Raw genomic sequence first — 26,859 nt, 5'->3', positions numbered from 1 at the left:
GCACGGACAGACGAACCCCTATGAGACATGGTGGGAGACTCTGCGCTTGCTGACCTCTGAGTCCGTCAAGAATCTCAACGCCCCGGAAGCGGCCAGGTGCGCATGCTCGGCAACCAGCCACCGATGCAGACCCAAGGGCCGACGCAGCGACGCCAGACTGGCCCACCGCCATGCACCGGGTGCACCGGAGCTTCGCCGAGCCGCCGCCCGACGAGTTCTGCAGCAGCCATACTGGAGCTCTGGAAGGATGGCCAGGGGAATTGCTGAGGGGGGATTGACCGGCAGGAATTGGGATCGGGAAGACGGGGCCCCGCTGAGACCCGGGTGCGGGCGGGGTTGCGCGCCTCTGGGCTCGGGTGTGGTCACACGCCTCTGGGTATAAGTGAGGCCTCACGTCCCTGGGTCTAGGTGAGGCCACATGCCCCTGGGTCCAGGTGAGGCCGGACTCCGGGTCCGGGTGAGGCCAAGTGCCCCTGGATCAGGATGACGCTGGATCCCGTGCCCGGGCGAGGCCAAGCGCCCCTGGGTCTGGGAGAGCCCACACACCCCTGGGTCCAGGCGAGACCATGTGTCCCTGGATCTGGGTGAGGCCTCGTGCACCTAGGCCCGGGTGAGCCCAAGTGGCCCTGGGTCTGGGGGAGGCCAAGCGCCCCTGGGTCCGGGTGAGACCATGCGTCCCTGGATCCGGATGAGGCCTCGTGCACCTAGGCCCGGGTGAGCCCAAGTGGCCCTGGGTCTGGGAGAGGCCACGCGTCCCTGGGTCCGGGTGAGACCATGTGTCCCTGGATCTGGGTGAGGCCTCGTGCACCTAGGCCCGGGTGAGCCCAAGTGGCCCTGGGTCTGGGAGTGGCCAAACGTTCCTGGGTCTGGGTGAGACCGTGTGTCCCTGGATCCGGGTGAGGCCTCGTGCACCTAGGCCCGGGTGAGCCCAAGTGGCCCTGGGTCGGGGAGAGGCCAAGCGTCCCTGGGTCCGGGTGAGACCATGCGTCCCTGGATCCGGGTGAGGCCTCGTGCACCTAGGCCCGGGTGAGCCCAAGTGGCCCTGGGTCTGGGAGAGGCCAAGCGTCCCTGGGTCCGGGTGAGACCAGGTGTCCCAGGATCCGGGTGAGGCCTCGTGCACCTAGGCCCGGGTGAGCCCAAGTGGCCCTGGGTCTGGGAGAGGCCAAGCGTCCCTGGGTCCGGGTGAGACCATGCGTCCCTGGATCCGGATGAGGCCTCGTGCACCTAGGCCCGGGTGAGCCCAAGTGGCCCTGGGTCTGGGAGAGGCCAAACGTCCCTGGATCCGGGTGAGACCATGTGTCCCTGGATCCGGATGAGGCCTCGTGCACCTAGGCCCGGGTGAGACAACGTGCCCCTGGGTCTGGGAGAGGCTAAGCGTCCCTGGGTCCGGGTGAGACCATGTGTCCCTGGATCTGGGTGAGGCCTCGTGCACCTAGGCCCGGGTGAGCCCAAGTGGCCCTGGGTCTGGGAGTGGCCAAACGTTCCTGGGTCTGGGTGAGACCTTGTGTCCCTGGATCCGGGTGAGGCCTCGTGCACCTAGGCCCGGGTGAGCCCAAGTGGCCCTGGGTCTGGGAGAGGCCAAGCATCCCTGGGTCCGGGTGAGACCCTGTGTCCCAGGATCCGGGTGAGGCCTCGTGCACCTAGGCCCGGGTGAGCCCAAGTGGCCCTGGGTCTGGGAGAGGCCAAGCGTCCCTGGGTCCGGGTGAGACCATGCGTCCCTGGATCCGGATGAGGCCTCGTGCACCTAGGCCCGGGTGAGCCCAAGTGGCCCTGGGTCTGGGAGAGGCCAAACGTCCCTGGATCCGGGTGAGACCATGTGTCCCTGGATCCGGATGAGGCCTCGTGCACCTAGGCCCGGGTGAGGCCACGTGCCCCTGGGTCTGGGAGAGGCAAAGCGTCCCTGGGTCCGGGTGAGACCATGTGTCCCTGGATCTGGGTGAGGCCTCGTGGACCTAGGCCTGGGTGAGCCCAAGTGGCCCTGGGTCTGGGAGTGGCCAAACGTTCCTGGGTCTGGGTGAGACCTTGTGTCCCTGGATCCGGGTGAGGCCTCGTGCACCTAGGCCCGGGTGAGCCCAAGTGGCCCTGGGTCTGGGAGAGGCCAAGCATCCCTGGGTCCGGGTGAGACCATGTGTCCCAGGATCCGGGTGAGGCCTCGTGCACCTAGGCCCGGGTGAGCCCAAGTGGCCCTGGGTCTGGGAGAGGCCAAGCGTCCCTGGGTCCGGGTGAGACCATGCGTCCCTGGATCCGGATGAGGCCTCGTGCACCTAGGCCCGGGTGAGCCCAAGTGGCCCTGGGTCTGGGAGAGGCCAAGCGTCCCTGGGTCTGGGTGAGACCGTGTGTCCCTGGATCTGGGTGAGGCCTCGTGCACCTAGGCCCGGGTGAGCCCAAGTGGCCCTGGGTCTGGGAGAGGCAAAGCATCCCTGGGTCCGGGTGAGACCATGTGTCCCTGGATCCGGGTGAGGCCTCATGCACCTAGGCCCGGGTGAGCCCAAGTGGCCCTGGGTCTGGGAGAGGCCAAGCGTCCCTGGGTCCGGGTGAGACCATGCGTCCCTGGATCCGGATGAGGCCTCGTGCACCTAGGCCCGGGTGAGCCCAAGTGGCCCTGGGTCTGGGAGAGGCCAAGCGTCCCTGGGTCCGGGTGAGACCATGTGTCCCTGGATCTGGGTGAGGCCTCGTGCACCTAGGCCCGGGTGAGGCCACGTGCCCCTGGGTCTGGGAGAGGCTAAGCGTCCCTGGGTCCGGGTGAGACCATGTGTCCCTGGATCTGGGTGAGGCCTCGTGCACCTAGGCCCGGGTGAGCCCAAGTGGCCCTGGGTCTGGGAGTGGCCAAACGTTCCTGGGTCTGGGTGAGACCGTGTGTCCCTGGATCCGGGTGAGGCCTCGTGCACCTAGGCCCGGGTGAGCCCAAGTGGCCCTGGGTCTGGGAGAGGCCAAGCGTCCCTGGGTCCGGGTGAGACCATGCGTCCCTGGATCCGGGTGAGGCCTCGTGCACCTAGGCCCGGGTGAGCCCAAGTGGCCCTGGGTCTGGGAGAGGCCAAGCATCCCTGGGTCCGGGTGAGACCAGGTGTCCCAGGATCCGGGTGAGGCCTCGTGCCCCTAGGCCCGGGTGAGCCCAAGTGGCCCTGGGTCAGGGAGAGGCCAAGCGTGCCTGGGTCCGGGTGAGACCATGTGTCCCTGGATCCGGATGAGGCCTCGTGCACCTAGGCCCGGGTGAGGCCACGTGCCCCTGGGTCTGGGAGAGGCTAAGCATCCCTGGGTCCGGGTGAGACCATGTGTCCCTGGATCTGGGTGAGGCCTCGTGCACCTAGGCCCGGGTGAGCCCAAGTGGCCCTGGGTATGGGAGAGGCCAAGCGTCCCTGGGTACGGGTGAAGCCAGATCCTGGGTCCGGGTGAGGCCGTGCGCCCCTGGATCCATCCGGGTGAGGCTGGGTCCCAGGCCCGGGTGAGAACACGCGCCCCTTGGGTATGGGTGAGGCCACGTGCCCCTTAGTCCGGGTGACGCCGTGCCCCTGGGTTCGGCCGAGACCAAACCAGAGGGAGTCGGACCTCCGTTACCACCATTTGTCCACCATCCAGAGCTGAGGGGTCAGTGCTGACATGTACACATAAGGAACTACTGGACATCGAAATTGGGTCTCAAAAGAACTGTTGGTCCAGGGGGAAGCTCGCTACAGATTGATTCATTTACCTGTCAGCATAAATATTATTGCTCGTCTCACATTCAGTTCTTATTAGTATATATCTAGTGACATATGATCTCGTTCATCTAGAGGAAATGATGAACAACATAGACTGAGGAACAAGAACAGAACCAGAAGCAAGGAGGCATCGATCGGACTATCGGGCCTCAGAAGGAGGATAGAAGAGGGTAGGGGGAGGGTGGGGGAGGGGGAGAGTTCAACCAAAGGACCTGTATGCATAAATATAAGCCTATCCAACGGTTAAGTTCAACAGGGGATTGGGGCATGCGTGGGGAGAGGGGTGGGATGGGAATGGGGGGATGAGGACAAATATGTGACACCTTAATCAATAAAGAAATTAAAAAAAAAAAAAAAAAGAAAATCATTAGTACTTTTAAATGGATTAGTATAGAATCTTACTTCATGTTTTATATTGCTAAAACCCAATTTTTACTACTTTTATTTGGGTTTCTCTACCACATTTGCCAAAGGTTAGATCTATGTAAGCCTTCTTGCCCAAAAAGAACAGTTTACTTACATTATTGATTTTTCTGTTTTATAAATTCACTAATTGTGCTCTTCGATCACTTCTTTCCGCCTATATTTGCCAGGCTCTTTTTGTCTTTTTCTTTCTATTTAAATATATTTTATTGATTTTTTTACAGAGAGGAAGGGAGAGGGATAGAAAGTTAGAAACATCGATGAGAGAGAAACATCGATCAGCTGCCTCCTGCATACCCCCCACTGGCGATGTCCCTGCAACCAAGGTACATGCCCTTGACCGGAATCGAACCTGGGACCCTTCAGTCCGCAGGCTGACGCTCTATCCACTGAGCCAAACCGGTTTCGGCTGTCTTTTTCTTTCTAACATCTGTGAGTCGACTACTTAAATCATGTTTTATTCTATGTTGTTTAATAATGAATGGATTTGAGGTTCTGGGTTTGTCTATGAATATGGCTTTTCAAATTTTGCAAATACTGCGGACGGAGGGAATCAATATTGATTGAACTTACACCCTGCCCGGCGCTGCGCTAAGTAGTATTTTGCTTCCTTCCTCGTGTGTAAAAGGGAAGGGCGCTTGCTTGGCCAGGCTGCTGGGAGGCAGCCCGTCGATAGAGCGCCTGGCCCTCCGGAAGGGCTGATAATGGCAGCCTGTGCCTGGGTCGCTTTATCACTGGAGTCTCCCATGTCACCCACGAGGAAACGGAGGCTCAGCAAAGGAAGGGAAGTTGCTCAGGGCCACCAGAGAGCAATGCAGAGCAGGATTCCACACCAGGTGTGTCTGACCCGACTCTCAAGCACACACACCCCTCCTCCGCTGATCACTGGGGGGGACCAGGAGAACCGGTGAGAAAGAGCTGCGCTGGGGGTGGCTCAGAAAGCTGAGCACCATTGCTTTCGTTCCTGGTCCAGGAGCCCGTGGTTCCTCTTCCCCAGCTCCCATGAGTGGAGGTCTAAGCATCTGCTCCCTGGCAGCGGGCCTCCACTGGGGCCTCGACTTCCTTTCCAGTGGAAGCGGGGACAGGTCAAGTCCATGAAGTCCCCTTTGAAACTGAAAGAGTCGTTCCCTCCATGGCTCTGCAGAGAGCTCTGCTGGCTTGCTTGTGTCGGGAGAGACCCCCACGTTCTGCCCAGCCCTGGGGGCAGCAGAGGGTTGGGCCTGGCCCCTCCACCCCAGGGCCTGGGCCCCAGTGCCCCTCTTGCCGTCTAAGAGGGCCGGTTACTTGTGGGCAGGCGGCAGGAGGAGGTGCAGTGAGTCATCGCCCCTCACGCGCCAGCTGGGCCTCCGTGTTTGCAGACATGCACACCTTTGCTGGCCCCGTGGCGGCTCCACCAGGAAACGTAGTTTACAAAGGGCTGGCAGGGCTCACAAGGCAGGGACTCCGCACACTCATGGCTGTTGAGCAAATGAATCTATTTCCACTTTGCAGCCCTGCTCTCTGGGGACGTATTTGTCAATGTGAAAAGAAATGATACGGGCACAATTACCAAATTCCGCAAACGTGTGCGATGGAAATCCAGGCAGAGCTGCAGGGAGAGGATGCTCAGGATGTTCCCACCCGCTCCTAGCAGGGGCACACCTACAGGCTGGTGGGGCCAGGGCAGGAACCAGACCTTCAGCCCAGGGTTTCCCCAAAGGGCCTGGGGAGCCCCTCAGGAACTCTCACCATCCTCATGTCTACTGCAAGTTCCCAAAATTCTCCCAGACATTGCAGCACTGCCGAATCCTCCCGCGATCCTCTCTGTAGCCAGCAGGCAACTGTGCGTGTTGGAGGTTGGGGAAGAACTAGGCTCTGAGTAACAGCACCTGGGATGAGGGGCCTGGATCTTCTAGAATCAGTCAGGGAGCCGACAAAGATCTGAGTAGTGCACATCCTGCATCCTGAACAGCACGTGGCTACACTTGAACCTGGAGCCCAGAAGGCCTAGGCTGACTTCTAAGAGATGACATTTCACACGGAAAGCTTTATTATGTTTATAAAAGTTTCCTCTAATAAATGTATCCGATTCTTTTTTTCCCTCTCATTTATAACCTCTTCATAAAACACTGCCTGTTAGGACCAGGATGGCTGAATATCTGATGTGGGGATCCTGAGACCTTATTTATGTTATCTCCTCATGCAGTTGCTTAGGTATTTATTGCCTGTCTCACAGTTACATATACACCCTGGTGACATCTGCCTTCCTGATAGCAATAAAACCTGAAGAATGAGGGGAACTGTTAAGCACCTATTTAAGAATTAACCTCTACTTCTCAAAGACAAAGTGAGTGATGTCTTGGGTACCACTCCGGGATGAAAGATGCTCATGCCTTTTCTCCCTCCTTCCTAAGGATTTACTGATGGGTAAAGCGAAGCCGCATTTCATCCTGGAAGGTGCGAGCAGATTTGACATCCAGCAAGGGGAGGCAGGTAAGAACTCACTGTCTTTTCTTCCGGCCGTGGATCAGGAAAAGCTGCTCAAAGTCAGCCTCTGGAGAGGGAGGTGTGGAGACCCTCAGAACTCTGTCCCAGCTGCTGAGGCCGGCCCCTCAGTGCTACTGTAGATGGACAGCCCATGTCCAGACTGCAGCCTGCACGTCAGCTCAGCAATGGGTGTGCAGGGCCATTGAGGTGAGGCATTATCGAAGAAAGGGAGAAAATGGACACAGGGTTTAGTCTGAGCACTGGGTAGAGAGAAGCATCCGGAAGACAGGAAGGAGAGAGAGACCGAAAAAGGGGAAGCAAGTGTTCATTGAGCTTTCGCAATCCTGTGCTAGATACTGTGCATGTGCTGTTTCCTTTGCGCCCGGTAACATCCCCACTCTATATGTATATGCAAACCCCAAGGGTCCAAGAGGTAAAATCATGTCACATAAACAATAAGTGACAGAGTTGGGTTTGAATCCAGGGCTGTTTAACTCCCTCCCACCCACCAGACAGCCATGGATCAAAGTTGTTGCTAAGAGCTGAGCAGTGTGGACAGGGGAGAGGAGGGCTTGCCTTGAAGGAGGCCCCTGGGCAGGATCAAGAATGGCCCAGAGAAACCCCTGAGCCAGAAACCCAGGAGTGGAGGGGTGGACAGGCTGGGAGAGGAAAGTGGACAGGGAATTAGGAGACAGCACAATCAGACTCTTCTAAGAACAGACTCTAAACGCCCGCCTACAAGTTATGCCTGCGCCTTGACTTCCCCTGATGGAATCACGGTGTCTTGGGCTAAGTGGATAGAAGCCTGTGTGTCAGTGTTGGGAAGAGCCCCCAGCAGCCAATAATCCTTCAGTTAGAGCTTCCCCTATGTGAAGATGGGACCTCTCTGAGGGTGTTTCTGTGCCTGACACAAAATGGCATTCAAATAATTGATTGTGTTGAAGATAAAGGAGGAAAGACTCAGGAGAAGGGGATGATGCTCATGCTCAAGGGCTCACCATGACATCCAAGGAGAAACTGAAGGCCACATTGCCCTCAAGGGGGAAGAGGAGAGAACCCCTGTGTGGGCTAGAGGGGTCCTGACACAGGTAGTGGCTGAGCAAGTATTAGCAAAGAAAAACACAAATCTGTTTGCTGACAACAAAAGACACTGTCACTTTAGTTCTGAGTACCTCTGGCAAAATGAGAATCAGAAGACAAGTTGGCCCACCAGCCCGGCCAAAGCCTGGCTGACACTCTCCTGACCTCCCTCAAACCACCATCACCTCCACCAATACCTCCACCATCAATCACTCCCACCAGCACCTCCACCATCAATCACCCCCACCATCACCTCCACCATCAGTCACCCCCACCATCAATCACCCCCACCATCACCTCCACCATCAGTCACCCCCACCATCAATCACCCCCACCATCACCTCCACCATCAGTCACCCCCACCATCAATCACCCCCACCATCACCTCCACCATCAATCACCCCCACCATCAACTCCACATCAATCACCTCCACCATCAACTCCACCATCAATCACCCCCACCATCATCTCCACCATCAATCACCCCCACCATCACCTCCACCATCAGTCACCCCCACCATCAATTATCCCCACCATCACCTCCACCATCACCTCCACCATCAATCACCCCAACCATCACCTCCACCATCAATCACCCCCACCATCACCTCCACCATCAACTCCACCATCAGTCACCCCCACCATCAATCATCCCCACCATCACCTCCACCATCACCTCCACCATCAATCACCCCCACCATCACCTCCACCATCAATCACCCTCACCTCTACCATTATCACCCCCACCATCACCTCCATCATTAATCATCACCACCAGCTACTCCTCTGTCTTACTTAGAACTGGCCCTAGTAAATCCTTCCTTCAGTTCTCTCTTAGATGTAAAAAAAAATGCATTATTTAGAAGGACATATGTGGACTCTGGTAACAAAGACCTGCGAAATGCATGGGGTGGGGCTTCCAATAGGCCTCTCACACTTGGCGTGTGTCCCCTCACAGGAGACTGCTGGTTCCTGGCAGCACTGGGCTCCTTGACACAGAACCCACAGCATCTGCAGAAGATCCTGACGAACCAAAGCTTTTCCCGCCCGTATGCGGGGATTTTCCGTTTCTGGGTATGTGCACCACTGGGATGCTCCCGCATGGTTTTCTCTGAGCTCAGGGAGTGACTGTCTTGAATAGTCTCTTGTCTGGCATCCTGAGATGTGGAAGAGGCACTAACTTATGTGTTAGTTTCACTGCATAGCACCAAAGAAAGGGAGTGAGCTCATGATCTGACAATGCCTGGGAAAGATAAGAGTAAAAATGTTCTCATGTCAATTATTTTTATTTTTGTATTATTTATTCATTTACTTTTGAGAGCACATTTATTAAAGCTGAGGACAGTGAAACTGGAAGGGCTTAGGATAGAAGAAACAACAGGAGAGAGCTTAGGTGGGGCTGCTTCGGCTCACTGAGAAATCAGAGAACAGGGGCCTTGGGGACAAGTTCAGGGGGTTAATCCAGGATGAGCTGCCACTGCCTGTTGCTCCCCCGGTGGCAAGTCTCCTGGGGTCCCTTAGAGGTTAGGAGATATGTGCATGAGGGGGAAGAAGAGGAGGAAGGGAGCGGCATGGGTATGCTCCTGAGAGGGTGAGTGAGCCCTCATGTAAGTTTTTTTAAAAGGCAGATGCAATCGGCAAAAGAAAAAAAGAGTCTTTGATCAAGCACCGTGTACATCATCGAGCTTTTGTCTATGTCTAGTTCTGTGCCATATCTGGTTATTTTTATTACAGTAGCTTTAGAGTAAGTTGTAACATCTGGTAGGATGATTTCACCTTCATTATTCATTATTCTTTTCTCAGAAATATCTTGCTAATTCTTGCACACTTATTCTTCAATGAGAACTTTAAAATCATTGTGTCTAATTAAAAAGAAAAGCCATTGTGAGGCGAAGTGGAGCAGCATTAAATTTATGTATTAATTTGGAAAAATTACACTTTTATTATGTTAATGATTCTTTCCAGAAACATGGTCTATCTTTCCATTTATTCAGAACTAGTTTTATGCCCTTCAATAAAATGTTATGGTTATGTTTTTATATTGGTGCTGTACCCTTCTTGGTAAATGTAGTCTCACATATTTTACAGTTTGTAGCTCATGTGAATGAGATTTCCCCCCTCGTTTCTAACTTCTAGATGTTGCTGAAAAGAGAAAAGCCACTCCTTATTAGATATTAAATTCCATCCAGCCAACTGACCACATTCCTTTATTTGTTCTAACTTTTTTCTTTAGTAGAGTCTGGATTTTTTAGTTATCTAATATTATCTGCAAGTAAAGATGGTTTTGTCTCTTCTTTTAATATTTATAGAACTTACTTGCTTTTGTGCCTTGTCTCGTCAGTTAGTACCTGACAATTTTGAATAAGAGTGACAAGAGCAAAACCCTGCCTTCTCTGGATTTTAGTTATATAGTTTCCTGGTCCTCCATTCTTTAAATACACTGTTGGGTTTAATTCGTTAAAAATTTGATTAGAATTATTGCATCTATGTAATATGTAGAATTGGAGTCTAGTTTTTTTTTTTTAATGTTTGAGTTATACTAACTTTTTAAAGTGAACCCATTGAGCTTTGGGTTCACTTTAAAAAGTTCACTTGCATACTTTGATCTGATATAATTTGAAAAGTGGTGTTACTCATTGGTTATCTTTTCTTTGAAAGTAAAATACATAACAGATCCAGACGATTGAGGCTTTGATTTATATAATTACTTTTAGTTATTTTCATTAATTCCCACTTATTTTCTCTTGGTTAATTTTATTGTGTTGTTTAAATTTTCTGAATCTTCACATTTAATATTCTTAGTCTTTTTTTATCATAAAAACTTTGAGATTAGAAAATTTCCTCTGAGATCTTATTTCTATCTATAGGTTTCAATATAAAATATCTTACTTTTATTAAATTTAAGATAATATATTTTTAGTTTTGAATACATTTCATAGGGAGGTCATCTTTTGGTTGTAGAGTTTTAGATTTATTAAAATATGGTAAAAATATAATCCATAAATCTCTACGTTTTGGGAAATTATTAAAATTTTATTTATGGTCAAGTCCATCACATTTTTGTAAATGCTTCATTTGCTGATTATATAATCTACAATCATTTCTTTTATATGGGCTTATTTTTTGTCTGTGTGATTTGTCAAATTCTAAAAGAGGTGATGAAGTTCTCCAAAGTTAGAGTTTGGAGAGTTCCTCGTATGCTTTCAGATATTCTGGCTTTATGTTCTTCCTGCTATATTCATTAGTGCCCGAAGATTCTTATTATCTGGTTGGTGAAATAAAGCTTACAAATATATCCCTCTTTGTCACATGTAATGCTTTTGGCCTTCAGTTCCTCTTTATCTGATATTTATATTGCTGTTCTCAGAAAGTAAGTTGGGAAAATGGGGTGAGGGTGACTTGCTAGGGGGAACCAACCAGAGGAGCTCTTTCAAGCCAGGACTGGCTCATTCTGCACTATGACCTACTGCGCTCCAGGCACTATCTTCGGTGCTGAATGGAAAGGCTATTGAAAAACAGTTTCGACTTTCAAAATTGTGATCTCACTTTCACAGTCTCATCTGATCCCAATTACAGCCCCAGGAGGCAGTTCTTACTCTTACCCCCATTTGACAGATGAGGACACTGAGACACAGAGAATTAAGTGTCTTACCCAATGTCTGTTGCTCAGATAACTAAAGACAAAACCAGGACTCAAGCACAGTTCCACTGACTGTATACTGTCTGCTATACTTGGCTTTCCCATTAAACCCAAATCCAGATTGGGCTATCCTTCCAGGACTCTCTTCTAAAAGCTGGGATTCGCTTTCCTTGGTGCTTCAGCCACATTTCACGATCTCCTTCTAATAACATCCCTGCTGGCTCTCGACCTCTCCCGCCGATGCATCTTCATTGCAATAGGGACATGAACCCACAGTGGTGCCGGAACTGGCTGCGGTGCCCGGGTTCATTAGTGACCATGAAAACATCTTTGATTTGTCTCCACTGACACCTCTATCTTGGTCTCCATTTCTGCTTCGGAAGTGCGTCCTCGGCTGATGCCAAGGCCCGACATCTGGGACATCCAGCTGTGGAAAAGGCCCTGCGGATGGCTTCCTGTCATTGCCGAGTAGATGACAGATCGCATCCACCCAGGTTATGTTGAGCCCACCTGTCGGAGACTTGCCTTCATCAAGGCTCAGGCCTGAAGCCGGAAGCCCTGCTGCTTAGCCAGCACAGGAGAGACCAGAGAAGAAACTCCAAAAGGCCAGCTTTATTATGGATTTTCCTCATTTGGGCGATGTCCTGGGTGAACCATTAAGAGTTGAATGCTGAGGATTGAAGCAGTCTGTTTTGGAGAGGAACATCTGCTTCATTTGTGCTCTTAGCGGTAGCAGTGCCAGCCGGTGTCATTTCTGCTGCTGTGATGGCAGGGCCAGAGCGAGGCTGTAACGCTCAGTCCTCCTGTGCACTGCTCATCCTGCGGTCCCCGGGCCTTCGCCCACGCTGTCCCTGCCATCTGGGATGCCTCCCCCGCTTCTTCTCCACCTGCCCAGCCCTGCCTCCTCCCCCAAGCCTTCAGCTCCCAGGGGGCTCTCCTTCCCCGTGACAGCATCTGTATCTGCCACTCTCCTTTGTCATTCAGCATCTGCTTCCCCCACTGCCCTTCTGTGCCGGGCTGCACCGGGAGAGTCTCCTGCTTGGAGCTCACAAAGGACTTGCCAGAATGAGGCCAGAGTTAGGAGCAAAGTCAAGCTAGAACCTAAGTCTCCTTTCCTCTCTGCTGTATTCTCCTGGACTAACTTGGTCTGTGAGTCATTTTCTCCATCTGCCAGTGGAGATGACATCCCCTGTCCATCAACATGGGCTGAGATTTGTTCTGGATAGCATTCATTTTTGCGTTGTGGGGGTCATGTGGTGACGGTGGTTATCTTCTGACACAGGTTACCCTTTAGCAAGACTGAAGGGTCCAGGAGCTCCCTTACCCCAATGCTATTGAGCCGTATATTCATCTCTCTTCCAGTTCTGGCAGTGTGGCCAGTGGGCAGAAGTGGTGGTTGATGATCGCCTGCCTGTCCTGAACAGGAAGTACCTCTTTGTGCATCCCCTCAACAACCAAGAGTTTTGGCCGTGCCTGCTGGAGAAAGCCTATGCCAAGTAAGGACGGGCTCACCCCTCAGCCCAGGGCCTCCATGCTGCCCCGCCTGTGCAGCTGCTAGGCCTGGCAGGTGCTTCCCACCAGCCAGCCCGAGACTGTCGGCAGCTTTGCGGAATGCGAGCGATGCCCCTGGGAGCATCAGAGCCTTTGCCATCTAGCTGGGCATCCTCCATAAACATTCACTGTGTGCAAGGCTGTGTTGGGCCTTTGGAAGGGACCCAGAGGCACCTAGCAAGGGATGGGCAGGGCAGGGCTGGCCAGAGATATGCACTGGCAATGATATTATTGCAAGGGCTGGTAGAGAGCCCGAATAAAATAAAATATCGCGGTCATAGTCTGCTGAGAGGACAAAGGAGAGAGAAAACTATTCTGACTTTCAGACTCACAGAGTCAGTCTGAGTCTACACAGAGGAAATGGCATTGAGTGAGGCCTTGAAGGATGGGTAGAATTTCAGCAGGGGAAGAAGTATGTGGGGGAGGCATCCCAACAGTGGGAATGATTCCAACAGAGAACTAGGGGAGGGACAGTTCAAAGTGAGGTCGGGTCGGTGGGGGCCTGCTGTGGCTGCTGCGGGATTGCATTTATGTGGGAGGGTGGGGGAGATGTTGTTCAGTATTATATGGTCCAAACACCATGATGCAGGGCTGTCTCCTGGTGTTGACAAGCTCGGGGACTTACAAACACCCCAGTTCACATTTTGCTTAGATTCTTTTGGGCTACTTATATTCAACAGAAGTTCTTTGAGCATTTAACCATAGGCCAGGCTCTGTGCTTGGCACTGGGTTATAAACTCTCAGACTGGTTCACGCAGGTGTGTGCAAAAGTACCTATATGTGTAAGAAGTCACTTTCTAAAGAACCACATAGGCGAGGGACACATCAGAGCTAGAAATCAACAGTAGGAGATGAAAGCCAGAGGACCACGCCTCTCAGGAGAAAAAGGGCAGCGGAGAGTGTTGCCTCATCAGGTTTCCTAAAGGTCATCCTAACCGGCCCCTCATGCCCAGGCTCTGGATGGTGAAGTGACCCAGGTGTAAGTAGTTGGCCTGAATCTGCTGAGGCCCTTGGTCATGTGACAGAAGACATCATTTAGCAAGACTGAAGACCAGGTCCAATCCCATCTGGGGTCCTGAGGGGTGGTGACAGCGCAGACTATCCGGCCCCTGTCCTTCTGGGAGTCACAAGCTGAACAGCAAGACATCTTGAGACCTCTTTTTTTGCGTTCTTCCTTTTGAGCCAACTTGTCAAAAGGGAAAGCGGTTGCTCTCTCCAGTGTCAAGAAGAGCTGTTGGTTAGGATTGGAGAGCGAAGCCCAGATCCAGTCTAGATTATTGAACCAATTCCTGTGCTTGGGGAGGTTCATTCATAAACACTGCCATTATCTTTCCAGTACGGAGTCAAGCTTCACCCCCTCGGGGCCTTGTTTCTCCTCCTGTAAAGGGGGGAGGGAAGAGCTGGCAGTTCACAGGGAGAATCAGAAAGCCTGTGGAATGGAATGATGACTCTGACCCCATTTTGTTAACAGCTGACCTAAGGCAGTCATTCAGCTTGGAAGGAAATAGGCAACTGGACCCTGAATCCACATTCCACTCCCTAAAGAAATCTAGCCGAGGATAAAATGCTTCGGCTATTAAGCTGTTTCAAAGCTTTCCCCTCCATCCAAAGGAGGAAGTAACAGAATGCAGGAGTGAATCAGGTAGGATTTCAGCCCTTCAGAGCTGCAGTGCTAATGTCAGCACCCCCTCGACCTTCTCCTTTGGGATGTGAGCGGACAGGCTCAGGGAGGTGAAGTGACTTGCTCAAGGTCACAGGGAGTTTGAGGCCACGCTGGACGGAGAACTGTTCTCCGTCGGCACGTGCTTTTCCATCACCCCTTCGTGCTGTCAGCCCTGTGGGAAAGGATTTGTCTCTTTTGCGCCTTTGGTACTCAGTGTCTGGCACATGGGGACCACAGCTCGGACACAGAGAAGCTCTCTGTCCAGACGGGATGGCCCTCTTTCCCTCCAAGGGTGTAGGCACTGACAAGTGAATATGTGGCCTCCAAACTTCCAACTCTCCTGTGGCTGCCAGTCTGGAAATGCACTGGTCAAGGCAGCCAGAGGGGGTGAGGGGGAGGAATCTATGTTTGCAGATTTTTTTCCCCTGAGGTCATGTCGTCCCATCTAGAATCTCTGCAGTTAAGAATTGCAGCATTTCGGCATCCTTTCTGGCTCTGACTTAGACATCTGAATTCTCCCCTCTTTCATGTGGTTTCTGGAAAGATAGACATGTCCCCAAAATGAGGCTGAAGCAAACGGATGAGAACAAGGCTCTCTCAGAATTCCCGGGTTCGGGTGACGAGGCGCAGTGACAGGTGTGGTGAGCACAGTGCTCGCTATCTCTCCTTCCCTTTCTCTCTCCTGTCAGCAAAGGGGGCTAAGAATAGCTGCCATGTTCCTGACGCATCAGCAGGATCGGCGAGCCCGTGCTTGTGAAGCAGAGAGGTAGCGCCTTGTCAGAACCCCCAGCTGCCGCTGGGATGGGCTGTGGGCCCTGCAGAGAGCCAGTGAGAGGCTGTGAAAGCACGGAAAGGGGCTGCTGGCCCCGGTTCCTGCGCTTGCATCGGGGGTCTCCGTGGTGACTGCAGAACGGTGGGGATGCAAGACATCAGCCAAAGCCTCAGACCCTGAGGACACGGGCCTGAGGTGACAGGGCAGAGCGTGGGAGCCGCTTTTCTGGGGCGACTCGGGTGCAGCCTTCTTTGAAGCTGGGGGTTGAGGGAGAGCCGTTGCAGGGCCAGAGGTCACACTGCTGGGCTCAGAAATGGGTCTCTGAACTTGCAGTGCCCTCAGCAAAGCCCTCCCCATCTAAGATCAGGAGCCACAATACCTGTGGGAAATCAAGAGAGGCGGACATTCACACCCAACCGGGCACAGTCATGATCCAAGGCAAACTTTGCTGTTGACCAAGCAAACACCTCAGAGATATGAGTCTGGTACCGGGCATAACCCTGAGTCCGAGGGCGGGAGAGGAAGATAAGATTTAGAACCAGTTTGATAACAAGTTGAGATCAGTCACGCGGTTGTTCCTGTGGAATGGCTGTTTTGTTCCGTGTATCCTTTGCTCTCTTTACTAAAAGACTTTTTCTAAGCCATCCGCGGCATTTTTTGCCCGGAATGGTGTCCCACTTACAGAGGCTGCTTGATTACGTATTTGCTGAAGTGAATTTACGTGACTTCTGGGTGATACTCTGGAGGAGAGAAGGACAGAGGTGGAAATAGGGTGAGAAAGGAGTGTCTGAGGAGCCCCCAGACCTGATCCAGCCAACCTCACCGTTTCCAGGTGAAAGGCTGAGGACTGGGGGGAAAGGTCTTGTCCAAGGTCACAGGCCCATTAGAGGCAGCCGCAGGGATGGACCCAGGCCCCGATCCCCGTGTGACTTGCATTCCCAGAAGGAAGGCTGTGGTAGGAATGTCGCTGCCGCTGGCCTGTGAAGGACTTGGTGTCTGCACCTCCGTCACCTGTTATCTCCCTGGTGCTGCTGGGTGATAAGTCTGAGAATGGGAATGGGAAACCGGGTCAAGGTTTGGACAATGTGAGAACAGAGGCTGCCTTGGCCACAGCAGGCAGCAGGGTGGTTGCCCGTGAGCTCTCTGAGGGCAGGAATGGGGTCCCGTTCATCTTTGAACGCTCAACACCTAGCATGACACCCCACATGCAGTAAGCGCCTACCAGTATTGTTAAAATGAACAGGAAACAGTTGGTACTCATCATAATAATATCCAGTATTTATTAAGGGCTTGCCATGAGCCAGGCCCTAGGTCCAGCCCCATGAGGTTAAGTAACTTGTCCAAGGTCAAGCAGCTAAATACGGGGTGAGGTTGGGATCTGACCCCTGGCCTGCAGGTCCAGCACCTGCACTCCTGACCTCTACACAACACTGCCGCTTGCGGGGCTGCCCAGGCCCTGGGAGACCAAGGAAAGGATGTGACTGCGGGTGGCAGATGCCTAGAGTCTCCATCCAGGTGAATGGAAGGTGGGTGGCCGTGGTCCGGGGGTGGACAGGCAGTCCATCGCCTGCAAAACATGCAGAGGTCAGGTGTGCAGCCTCCCTTTCCGAGTGTCTCACTGACGGCGCCACAGGGTTTGGGTCTGACTTTCTCTCCCAGGTTCCGCGGATCCTATCTGCACCTGCACTATGGCTACCTCCCCGATGCCCTGGTCGACCTCACAGGAGGGGTGGTCACCAGCATCGACCTACACTCCTCTCCTTCTGACCTAGTGACGATGGTAAAGACAGCTGCCAAGGCAGGCTCCCTGATGACCTGTGCCACGCCGGCCGGGGTGAGTAGACCAGGAATCCTTTGCATGGGTCCAGGCTCTCCTCACCTGGAGTGTGCAGCCACTGGCTTATTCAGCTAGGGAGGGAGCCCTCAAAGCCACCTACTGGAGCACAGCAGGTCATGCTGTGCTTTACTGAGGTCACATCCTTCAATGCTCAAGACAGCCCTCCCTCTGAGATAGGGATTGAAGGGTTCGCTGACAGAAGAGGAAATGGGCTCAGAGAGGCCAAGGAAAATGCTCCCCGTCACACAGCCAGCAGGTGGCTGAGCAGGTTGTTGCTCTCTGACCTCAAAGCCTTTGCCTATTACTTCCCCGTGACCAGAGGCAATGGGTCCAGAGTGAGCGGCTGGGGGGCCTTTGATTCTCCTTGTTTCTTTATGAAGGCAGCCTCCCAAAGGCAGCATGGCCCGTTTTGAAAAGTCTGAATGAGGCTCCAAATTATTAGTCTGTTCTGAGATGGCCAGCTCCCTACTCACAGTGTGAGGATGCCTCCTTCACTCTTGAAACATGTGGGCTTTGAGCCACACGTTCCTAATCTGAAACGCAACCCAAAACTAAGATGCACTTTCAACCCCAATCACTCCTGGGATGAGTTCCCTGCCATCTCATGGATGGCGAGTGACTGGGGGAGCAAGCAGGCCCGCCCCCGCCGCCAGCTCCTCAGGCTCTATCAGTCATGCAGTGGGTGGTCTCTTGGGGTATGAAATGCCTGGGGCCTCAACCACCCAGCAGCCTTCAAACCCCACCTCTAGAAGAGTCCCATGAATGCACGCCCTCCAGCCGGAGTCAGTGGGACACTTTCACCAGCCGTGGCCCAGGGCCCATGAATTGTGCTGTTCTCTCTCTTGGGAGAACCTGTGAAAGTCTAAGGTGTGGTCTGCTTTTCTCCCGTGAAGCCAACAGGGGAGGCCACGAGAATGGAGAATGGCCTGGTGAGCCAGCATGCCTACACCGTGACTGGGGCCGAGCAGGTAAGGCTCCATGGGCTGGGCCCCATGGTCTTGCTCCTTGGAACAGGCGTCAGAACTACATGCCTCAGCAGGCCCAGCAAAGCTGAAGCGCGTGTTTATCACCCTTACCTGTGGTGGCGCCCATCACGGACTCCTCGGTCCTTCTATTCGTCCAGAAGTTCTGGTGCCCAGTACCCTCATCCCCCAGGGATCCTGCTCTCCTTGAGGGCTCTCAGGCAGGGTGAGGGCCTAGCTGGACTGGGGATTATCCCTAAGGAAAGCAGAATGAACTAGCCAGTTGACTCTAGGGGAAGTTTTGCCCTGAAGAGTTTTAGTTGTAACATACCAACTAAACTACTGTAACAGACACTCCAAAATACAGGGCTCAAACAAGGTAAGGTTTGTTTTACTCTCAGGTAAGCAGATGGTCCGAGAGCTAGTAGGTGGCTCTGCCGTCCACAGCATTGGACTTCCCCCTGTGAGCCCCGGGCAGCTGCCCCAGACCCCCTCCTCGTCCGGCCAGGGGAAGAGAAGGAGGCCAGGGGAAAGGGATGCATCCTTTTGGAAGGAACACATTGGGAAAGGCACACTCTCAGATTCCATTCATCTGAACATGTGGCCACACTGAGGCGCAGGGAGTCTGGGAAACATACTGTCTAGCTGGACCACCACATGCCCGGCTGGAACTTTATTCCAATGGAAGAGGGCAGGGTGGCCACGGAGGACAGTCTTTCCCTTGATACAAAACTGACTGGGTGCACAAAAACGTATGTAATTACGGTGTGCAGCATCATCCGGTCCAGAAAAATACTACTAACGTCCAGCTTCCTCCATTCAAAAGTGAAGAAGCGGAGGCCTGCGCGGGGACGGTCTCTCACAAGGTCACACAGCTACCTGAAGTGGCCGGGCCGACACCACAGCTCCTCGGTTCCCATCTATGTTTATCATGCAGCCATGCGGCGATAGCGCTTCCTGGCCTGGTGCAAGGTTCCCCATCTCGGTACTTCCCACAAACCTCGAGGTGTAATACCATCTTCTAGGCCCTACCAGATAGCATTCCAAACTCCAGGGAGCATTTTTCACTGGCATTTATGTGCCAAGGAAAGCAGGGTGCTGTGGTCTGTTTCTAGCCTGCTTCTCCTGCTGGCCTTCCCTCTCTCTGTGTGTCTCTCCTGTCCATCGACCTAAGGCCACTTGTTCCATTGTTTCATGTTTTGGTGAGTGTTCCAACCCACAAAACAAGGACAAAATCTTACGTCTCCCTAAAGAAATCAGTAACAGCTACTTCCTCTGCACAGTACCTGGGAGACAGTAGGCACCTAAAATGCTAGTTGGATCAACAAATGGGTGCCCTTGTAGGAGTGAGTGACATGGCCTTGGCCTTGGCCTATGAAGGTGACATTCTTGATCCTTCATCATAGATCATAATGTGATGAGCTCAACACACATTTCCCACAAGCAAGGAAGAGATTGTCCTGATATACCCAGGCCAGAAGAGATCCCCATCCCAGTGGCTCCAGACTCCCTTCCTCTGAATTCCCCCAAGCCCTTCCCTGAATTCTCGGTGGGGACAGCCAATACCATCGTCAGGCTTGGCCATGTCCAGGCACCGCTCCCCACACCTCCCCTGACCCAGATGTGGACAAGTCTGGGCTAGAGACAGCAAATCAGTTTTCTAATGAGTCAAACTTGATCACTGGCCCTGCTGCCTGGATTGCTGTATGGACAAGACTTTGGCACTGCTTCCAGATCTGGGGAAAGAGCTGTGATTGGTGATGGTACCTGTGCTGGGCATGGAATGAAAGAACCATGGTGCCTGCATGAGGCATCTGCCATTCCTGGACCCAGCCCTTGTTATTCACGGAGACAGCCTTTGTTTCTCCTCTGAACACAGGCGAGAAGGGACTTATGTGTTGAGAGGTCCAGATGGCCATGGATGTGGGTCCCCACAGAGGCTGGGCATGGCGACGGCAGAGACCGTCAGGTTATGGAGTGGCATGTATATATACACCAAGGGCCGAGGGAAGGGAGGTGAACTCAGGACTCGGGCTGTGGGGGTTTGGGCTCCGGATGATTCCTTTCACTGTGTGAGTGTTTGCTCCCCCACAGCACACACGTTGAGTTGTTCCTGTAATACAATAAGTGGTCTGAACAGGACACCCCCTCCCCTCTGAAGGAGGTGATGAAGACTTCGTGTCCTGTAGGCACTATCCGGCCCCTCTGTGGCTGCTGACACTCCCCAGCCTATGCTGTAAGGAGCACCAGCCTGGTGAGAGCCTCTGGGGAGCTCACCAGATCCCCTGCTTGGAGATTCAAGACGGACATGAACATTTTAAAGGCTCTGAGAAGGCCTGTATTAACCAGACAGGTACCGCTTAATGTTAATCAACCATGAAACCCTTTTTCTAGGAATAAGAATTAACAGCCTATGGGACTACCATTTGAGAGAATACGTTTAAGGAAATACTATCCTAGGATAGAGAACCTGGATTAGCTCTCGTCTCGAATGGACTCCTGAGCCACCCGGCCACGGTCCATGTGGTCACCAGGAGGGCACTGACAGAAAAGAAGTGGCAGGGTCGGATAAGGGGCCAGGAACTTGCCTTAGTGAAAATTTCTCCTCCAGAAAGAGGAGGCTATAAATCTCTGCAAGTGTGAAGATTAAACCAGCCCATAAATGCTGTGTGCTTTTTAATCTGCTCATCCTCCCTCTGGGCGGGACACGGACAGGAAGATAAATGAAATTGGCATTTTTTATTATGTACCTAGCTTGGTCCATGACTCCCCTGGGCAAGGGGTGAGTGTTTATCTGCATGCCTCATTTAGCCCCCTTCCAGCCCCCTCCAGTCACTGGCCACTCTTCTCCCCTGGGCCCAGCTGAGCCCTTGACTGTCTGTTAGGCACTGAGGGTGGCTCATTAAGCTCTGTGGGCCACGGGGCGACCATTACTCATTCCTGCTTTGTGGGCACCACCAGGTGCTGGCAGTCAGTACGTTGTGTGCAAAGCCTGGGGTGCTCTAGGGTAGGGCAGAGAGGGACAGGAAACCTGGGTTTGAGCGAGGAGCCCCCGACCCCCATCCCGTGAGGCATTTAAAGCCAGAGCGCCTTCCACGGCAATGCCAGCCAAAGATAGACGCCGACAAGGAAAAGCCACAGAACAGAGCATTACCCAAGCCAGGATCTTGGACCCTCATCTCACTGCATTGCTCCTTCATGGCAATGCTTTACTGGTGATCCCAGGGGCCTCGGCCAGGTGCTTAGGTTATATGCGGGGTCAGGTTCACAGCCACATCAAAGAATGGGCTGGGCACTGGAGCGGCTGTTCCTTTATTCTCCCCCCGCCCCCCACACTGCTCCCCACCCCCAATTCCAAAATTAAGAACCTGGGCTTTGGAGAGTGACTATGGCTAGGATCAGAATTCTGCCTCGGCTGCTTTCTCTCTGGCCTTGGGAAAGTTGTCTAACCTCTCTGATACTCAGTCCCCTCCTCTGCAAGACAGCAAATGTGTAAAACCTACCTCAGAGGATTGAAAGATGTATCTCCCATCAGGCACTCGGCCGGAGCCTGGTTCCAAGCACACGGCTTCTTTCCCATGCAACGATATTCAGCTCAGCCTCCTCTGACCTGGAGTCATTGAACAGGTCCGCCCTCTTCCTCACCCCCGGGCCTCTGTCTCCGCAGACAACATTAGCACAGATCAATATCCCAGCTACAGCTCGATCATGCTTTAATTTCTCTCGCCAGGCTGAGCGCTGCTGGATCCGGGACTAGAGGTCCAAGGGTCGCCATTATTTCATTGTAATTTTTCAATAGTCCTGCCCTCTGGCCTCAAGTGGTCTGAAAAAGCAAATGTACCAACTCCCTTTCTGGGAGTGAGTAATGAGAAGGTCCCGGGGGGAGGAAAGGCCAAGCCATGGAGACTCCCTGCTCCGGAACAGAGATAGGGGAGCGGGATGAGGCAGGCTAGCCCCCAACATCTCCATTTCCAAGTGGTCCCAGTCTTGCTCAAATCCTCCTCCTCGCTCAGGACAGCCTGTGAGACCCAGCACCGCTCCCAGTGGGCGCCTGGCAGGGAAGCAGCCAGGTCTGGGGTAGCGATGCTGGCTACGGCAGGGTCTGGAGGAAGCTCGAGACCCACACATTCTCCCCTCTGCAGCTGGAGGCAACATTGTGCTATTTGTCCGCTGTTAAATCAGCTCACCCAAGCTGGGGTTCAGTCGGAAGGAACGATGGGGTGGCCCCTGCTCGGCGAGGTGCTGAGCAGAAGGGGCCATGTTCTCTGCCTCAATCCAGCTCCATGCAGGCAGCAGGCATTGATTTTTTTTTTTTCCCTTTCATTTTTTTTTTTCCTGGCTGCAGCCAAATGAGGTCAGAAGTTAAATTAGTCCTTGGAGGTAAAAAGCAGCTGCATTCATATCCCCTCTTTCTGCTGACTTTGGCTGGAGGCCTCTGACTGTCCTTTTCTCTTCTTGCAGATTCAGTACCGGCGGGGCTGGGAAGACCTCCTCCGCCTGTGGAACCCCTGGGGCCGGGCCGAATGGCGAGGGCGCTGGAGGGACGGGTACGGCTTCTGAAAACCTATCTGTCACCGAGCCCCCTGTCAGAGAGGCCCCTGCCCCGTGGAGTCTGTCTCCCCTTCTATGGATCTCAATGCAGGCTTTTCCAGTTCACACCTGTCTGACTGTCGGTCTGTCTCACACTCCCATGAGGCCGCTCACCAAACATCTGTTAGACATTGACTGTGTCCTGTCTGTACTACATGCACTGTTGGGTGGGTGCTGTGGGACATATACAGATGACAAGACCCAGTGTCTAGAAGGTCACAGTCTAGAACTTTGGAGCCCATACCCAGAATTGGTTTGAAAAATGAAAATAAAAAGTGAAGGTAGAGCAGGAGCCGAGCTCCACCTGGCAGGAGAGCGGAGAGAAGGCCCTCATCCCATCGATGGGACTGATGGGATTCTGTCCTGGTGACGCGTGTCCTCAGGGTGAGAAGACTTTTTTTTTGGGGGGGTGGGGGCAGGATGTTAGGGAACTGAGGCAAAGGTCCGGATGGATATCGTTTTACTCAGTCCGGCTGGGTCGACGCCCTGCCCTACGGACCCGGACTCACTTTGGCTGATGCTGGACCAGCACCTTGCTCGGAGTAGGAATGGATGGAGCTGAGCGTGTCTCAGATGCCCCTGCTGGCCATGTCCCAGGCAGCTGCTCTGAGGACAAGTCTCTGAGCCCCACCCGCTTACTGACTGGGCATGAGATGCTGGTCCTGAGGACAGAGGGACAGTGACGGGTACTTGCTCCTCTGGGCAGCCGTTGGGGCCCCGCTTATGGCATTCCTCTGGGCCCATAAAGGGGTTCCTCTGATATCATAAAGGTGTTGATCCACAGGGATCAGCGGCCACAGCAGCATTGCTGGTGGGGAGGGGGTGGGAGTGGGAGAGAGAACAGGATTTGGAAGACAATGCAAAGCATTCAGACAAACAGAACAGGCCCCAACAAGCAGTGAAAGCGCAGTGAAAAGTGAGTTCCAGAAGGCGAATGCACAGGTGGCCAGTGTCTCAGCCCCAATTTTCACCCCCCAGCACCCCCAGAATATGGTTCAGTGGCCCCAGCCAGGCTGTGGCAGGGACTTGGACCCTTTATGAGCCCCGGCAGCTGACAGGAGAACCTGCAAAAGGTGGCCCTCAGCCATTGGGAGAGGGAAGGAAAGCAAGGGAGAGAAGGGTGAGGGAGGAAACAAGCCACATGAATTCACAGCATAAACCTGGTGTGACCCCGGATGCCCCTGGAGCACTGGGCAGTGAATCCCCTCCACAGCAGGGGAATGAATTTGCAAAACCAGGAGCCATTGAACAATGTCTTCACCCTGACCCTTTCTCCATTTTTCTTGCCTCTATTCTTCCTTCCTTCCCAGGGCTACCCTTTGCCCTTCCCAATGTACATCTTAACAACCTTTGGCCCTTTCCAATTCTCCTTCCCAATCATCACCCCAAGCTGCCAAATAAAGCCTGGGGGGTGATATAATTAGCCAGAGTCCCTGATTCCCATTTGGCTATGGGGCTAGGACCGGGGCCAATGTCAATGACAGTCGCCTGGGGTAGGAGGACAGTCGTGAATTTGAATTCGTGAGTTGATGTTTTGTTGCCCAGGCCTCCCAGGCTAAATATCAAATGACCAGGGGAGGCAGCAGGGGACGGGAGGTCAGGGACAGGAAGCCTCTGGTGTGCGGGCACATGTTCAGGGAAAGCTTGAATGAGGTTGAACTTGAATTCAACTTCCAAAAACAGGTATGACTCCCTTCAGAAGAGATCACTGCGTAGGCGGGGACATTTACGGTGTGTTCAAGGCCAACAAGCCGGCCTAGGGCAGAGGAACTGGGGAGAGAGGTGTTGGGAGCTGGGGCTGAGCCCAATGCCAGCTTACACGTTTGGATTTACACCCTATGAAGGCCTCTGAGCAGGGGAGGGATGTGTACACCACAGGGACCGACTCTGTAGACTCTGTAGCGTCAGGTGTTTGGGCTGAACATTGAGGTTCGCCATTTCCCACCAGAAACCAGGCTGGAAGGAAGCGACAGGACTGCATGCGCACTGTCTCCATGCAGGTGATCTATTTCCTCTCTCCTCTTTAAAGAATGGGGGCGGAAGGAGAGAGCCGAATGGTCTAATCCCAGCCACAATTGAAATTTCAGTTGCACACACTTGAAGGCAAACTTGCATGAATCGATAGCATATTGATTTACACTACATTTATTTTCCCTTACACACTGCAGGAAATGTAATTATCGCTTAATTATAAAATTGCCATTTTACAATAGCACATCTGACTGGCTCAGCCTGCAGCCAGGACCTGAGGGGTGGTGCCTGCCTGGCTCTCCCAGCACAGAGGTGACCCGCCCCCCCCTCGGCCCTCGAGGAAAGCCACTGGCAGAGAAGGATCTCATTACCTGCCTGTGCCTCTGGGCCTGTGGCCCCTGAGCATGCCTCCCCATTGAGGAGTGGGCTGAGGAGGGGGTACCTGTTCCCTTCTGCCTGTGAGGGTCTCCTCCTTCACCCCGGGTCCTAGGACTAGCTTCGGGAACACAGTACCCCATGAAGTGGATAATTTTAATTATTAAGCAAGCAAACAATTAGTGCATGCCTACTGTGTGCCAAGGCACGTGTTAAGCCCTGTGATGATAGCATTACTGTGGGGAGCAAGGCTCACTGAGCGCATGGAACTTGGAGGCCAGTGAGGGGACAGCCAATCAAGCTTCTTTGGAAAAGACCGTACTGCTGGGAAAAATAGCAGGCGGCAGGAAAAGAGAAAGACCGAATGTGAGAGGAAGTGACTCCATAAAGGAAACCCTAGGCAGGAGCATACAGGAGCTGAGAGGGCCGATGAGGACGTCACTCATCAGGCGGCCGGGAGTCAGAGCTGACTCAAAGGCAAGTAACACACAGACAGTAACAAGTAACACAGGGTACCCCGTGCTGAGACAGGAGTGGGACAGGGCGCCATGGAGCTCAAAGGAGGGACATTGACTCAAGGTGGCCTTGGAGTGGCAGAGGGGGACAAGCAAAGCTTTCAGCAGAAGTGCCTTTTAGGAGGAAAGAAAAGTGAAGTTCCTGGGTTACAGGACAAAAGGGAGAAAGACTATTACAGGCAGAGGGATCATCATAGTGAAGGCCAAGGGCAGGAGGGAGGACACCGGGATTTCTAAGGACGTGAAGACATTCATTCTTGCTGGAGTGTAGCATTCGAGGGTGGGTGTAGGGAAACAGGGAGTATTCAGGTCAAGCCGGAGAGGTAGACAGAGGCCAAAGTGCTATCTCAGGAGTTTGACCTTCATCCTGATAGTGAAAGGGAACCGCTGATGTGTTCTAAGCGGGGGAATGCCAGACTCAGACGTCTGGTTTAGAAAAACCATTTTGAGGTCAGTGTGGAGAATGGATGGGAAAGTGGGCAGGGCTGAGCCCAGGGAGACCAGTTAGAGGCCGAAGAGGGAGATGGGGGGGCTAGGGAAACAGCCATGGGGATGGAAACATGTGGGTGGCTTTGGGAGGGGTTTGGGCGCTGGAATCAAGAAATCATTATTATGGGTGATTGGATGTTCTTGTTTGGGCACCAGGAGGAGGCAGAGGGGAGTCCAGTTTGGAACGAGTTGATTTCGAGGACACTGTGGGGCTCTGGTGGAGACATGGGATGGACCCTGGCATGTATCCACCCAAAGCTCAGGAAAGAGGGTCGGGCTGGCAACAGCCTGGAAGCCCTCGGCACATAGAGAATGACTGATCCTGTCACGAGGTAGAAGGACACCCTCCACTTGTACCCAGGCAGCGGTGGAGGCCTGGGCCCCGAGCCCCTGCTGGGCCACGTGTGGCTGAGATGAAACGCTCTGGGAGGCCTCACCCTATGGTTTTTCTGTCCACGCCCAGGTCTCCGGAGTGGCAGGAAACCCGGGACCCACGGAAAAGCCAGCTGTATGAGAACAAGGATGATGGCGAGTTTTGGTATTTACCCTTCTTTTAAGATTGCATTTTAAATCTTTAACAGTTGCCCTCAAGCGTTCCCCTTTCCCTAAAGTTTTGTGAGAATTGGAGACTGGCTTTGCAGAGGCCTGTGTAGAGGGAGCCTTTTTTCTCAACGGAGACAGACGCTTTGAATGGGCAATTCCTGGTGTGTTCTCGCTTTGGGTGACAGACGCTTCGTCTCTGAAATATTGGAGCTTCCAGGAAATGTTAAGGGTAAAAGGAATATTGGAACTGGAGCTTGGAAACCAAGTTTCCTGGAAGCTGGGGT

At 53.2% G+C, this 26,859-nt stretch overlaps 1 protein-coding gene across 2 annotated transcripts in view; it reads left to right on the top strand.

Annotated features, from left to right (window-relative positions):
• CAPN13 (calpain 13) overlaps window positions 1-26,859 on the top strand; it is a 50,685-nt gene that overhangs the window by 7,039 nt on the left and 16,787 nt on the right. The window contains exons 3-10 of one of the 2 annotated variants that reach the window (XM_054728317.1): window positions 1,604-1,608; window positions 6,539-6,593; window positions 8,626-8,741; window positions 12,670-12,803; window positions 16,953-17,127; window positions 18,024-18,098; window positions 22,554-22,639; window positions 26,496-26,570. In XM_054728317.1, coding sequence (XP_054584292.1) covers window positions 1,604-1,608; window positions 6,539-6,593; window positions 8,626-8,741; window positions 12,670-12,803; window positions 16,953-17,127; window positions 18,024-18,098; window positions 22,554-22,639; window positions 26,496-26,570 — 721 coding nt within the window. Of the gene's footprint in view, window positions 1-1,603; window positions 1,609-6,514; window positions 6,594-8,625; window positions 8,742-12,669; window positions 12,804-16,952; window positions 17,128-18,023; window positions 18,099-22,553; window positions 22,640-26,495; window positions 26,571-26,859 lie in introns of both variants that reach the window. The other variant, XM_054728318.1, reaches the window with a different exon arrangement.

This window comes from Eptesicus fuscus, chromosome 16, assembly GCF_027574615.1.
Source record: "Eptesicus fuscus isolate TK198812 chromosome 16, DD_ASM_mEF_20220401, whole genome shotgun sequence".
Lineage (NCBI taxonomy): Eukaryota > Metazoa > Chordata > Mammalia > Chiroptera > Vespertilionidae > Eptesicus > Eptesicus fuscus.
This window is presented reverse-complemented; position numbering and strand designations above follow the sequence as displayed.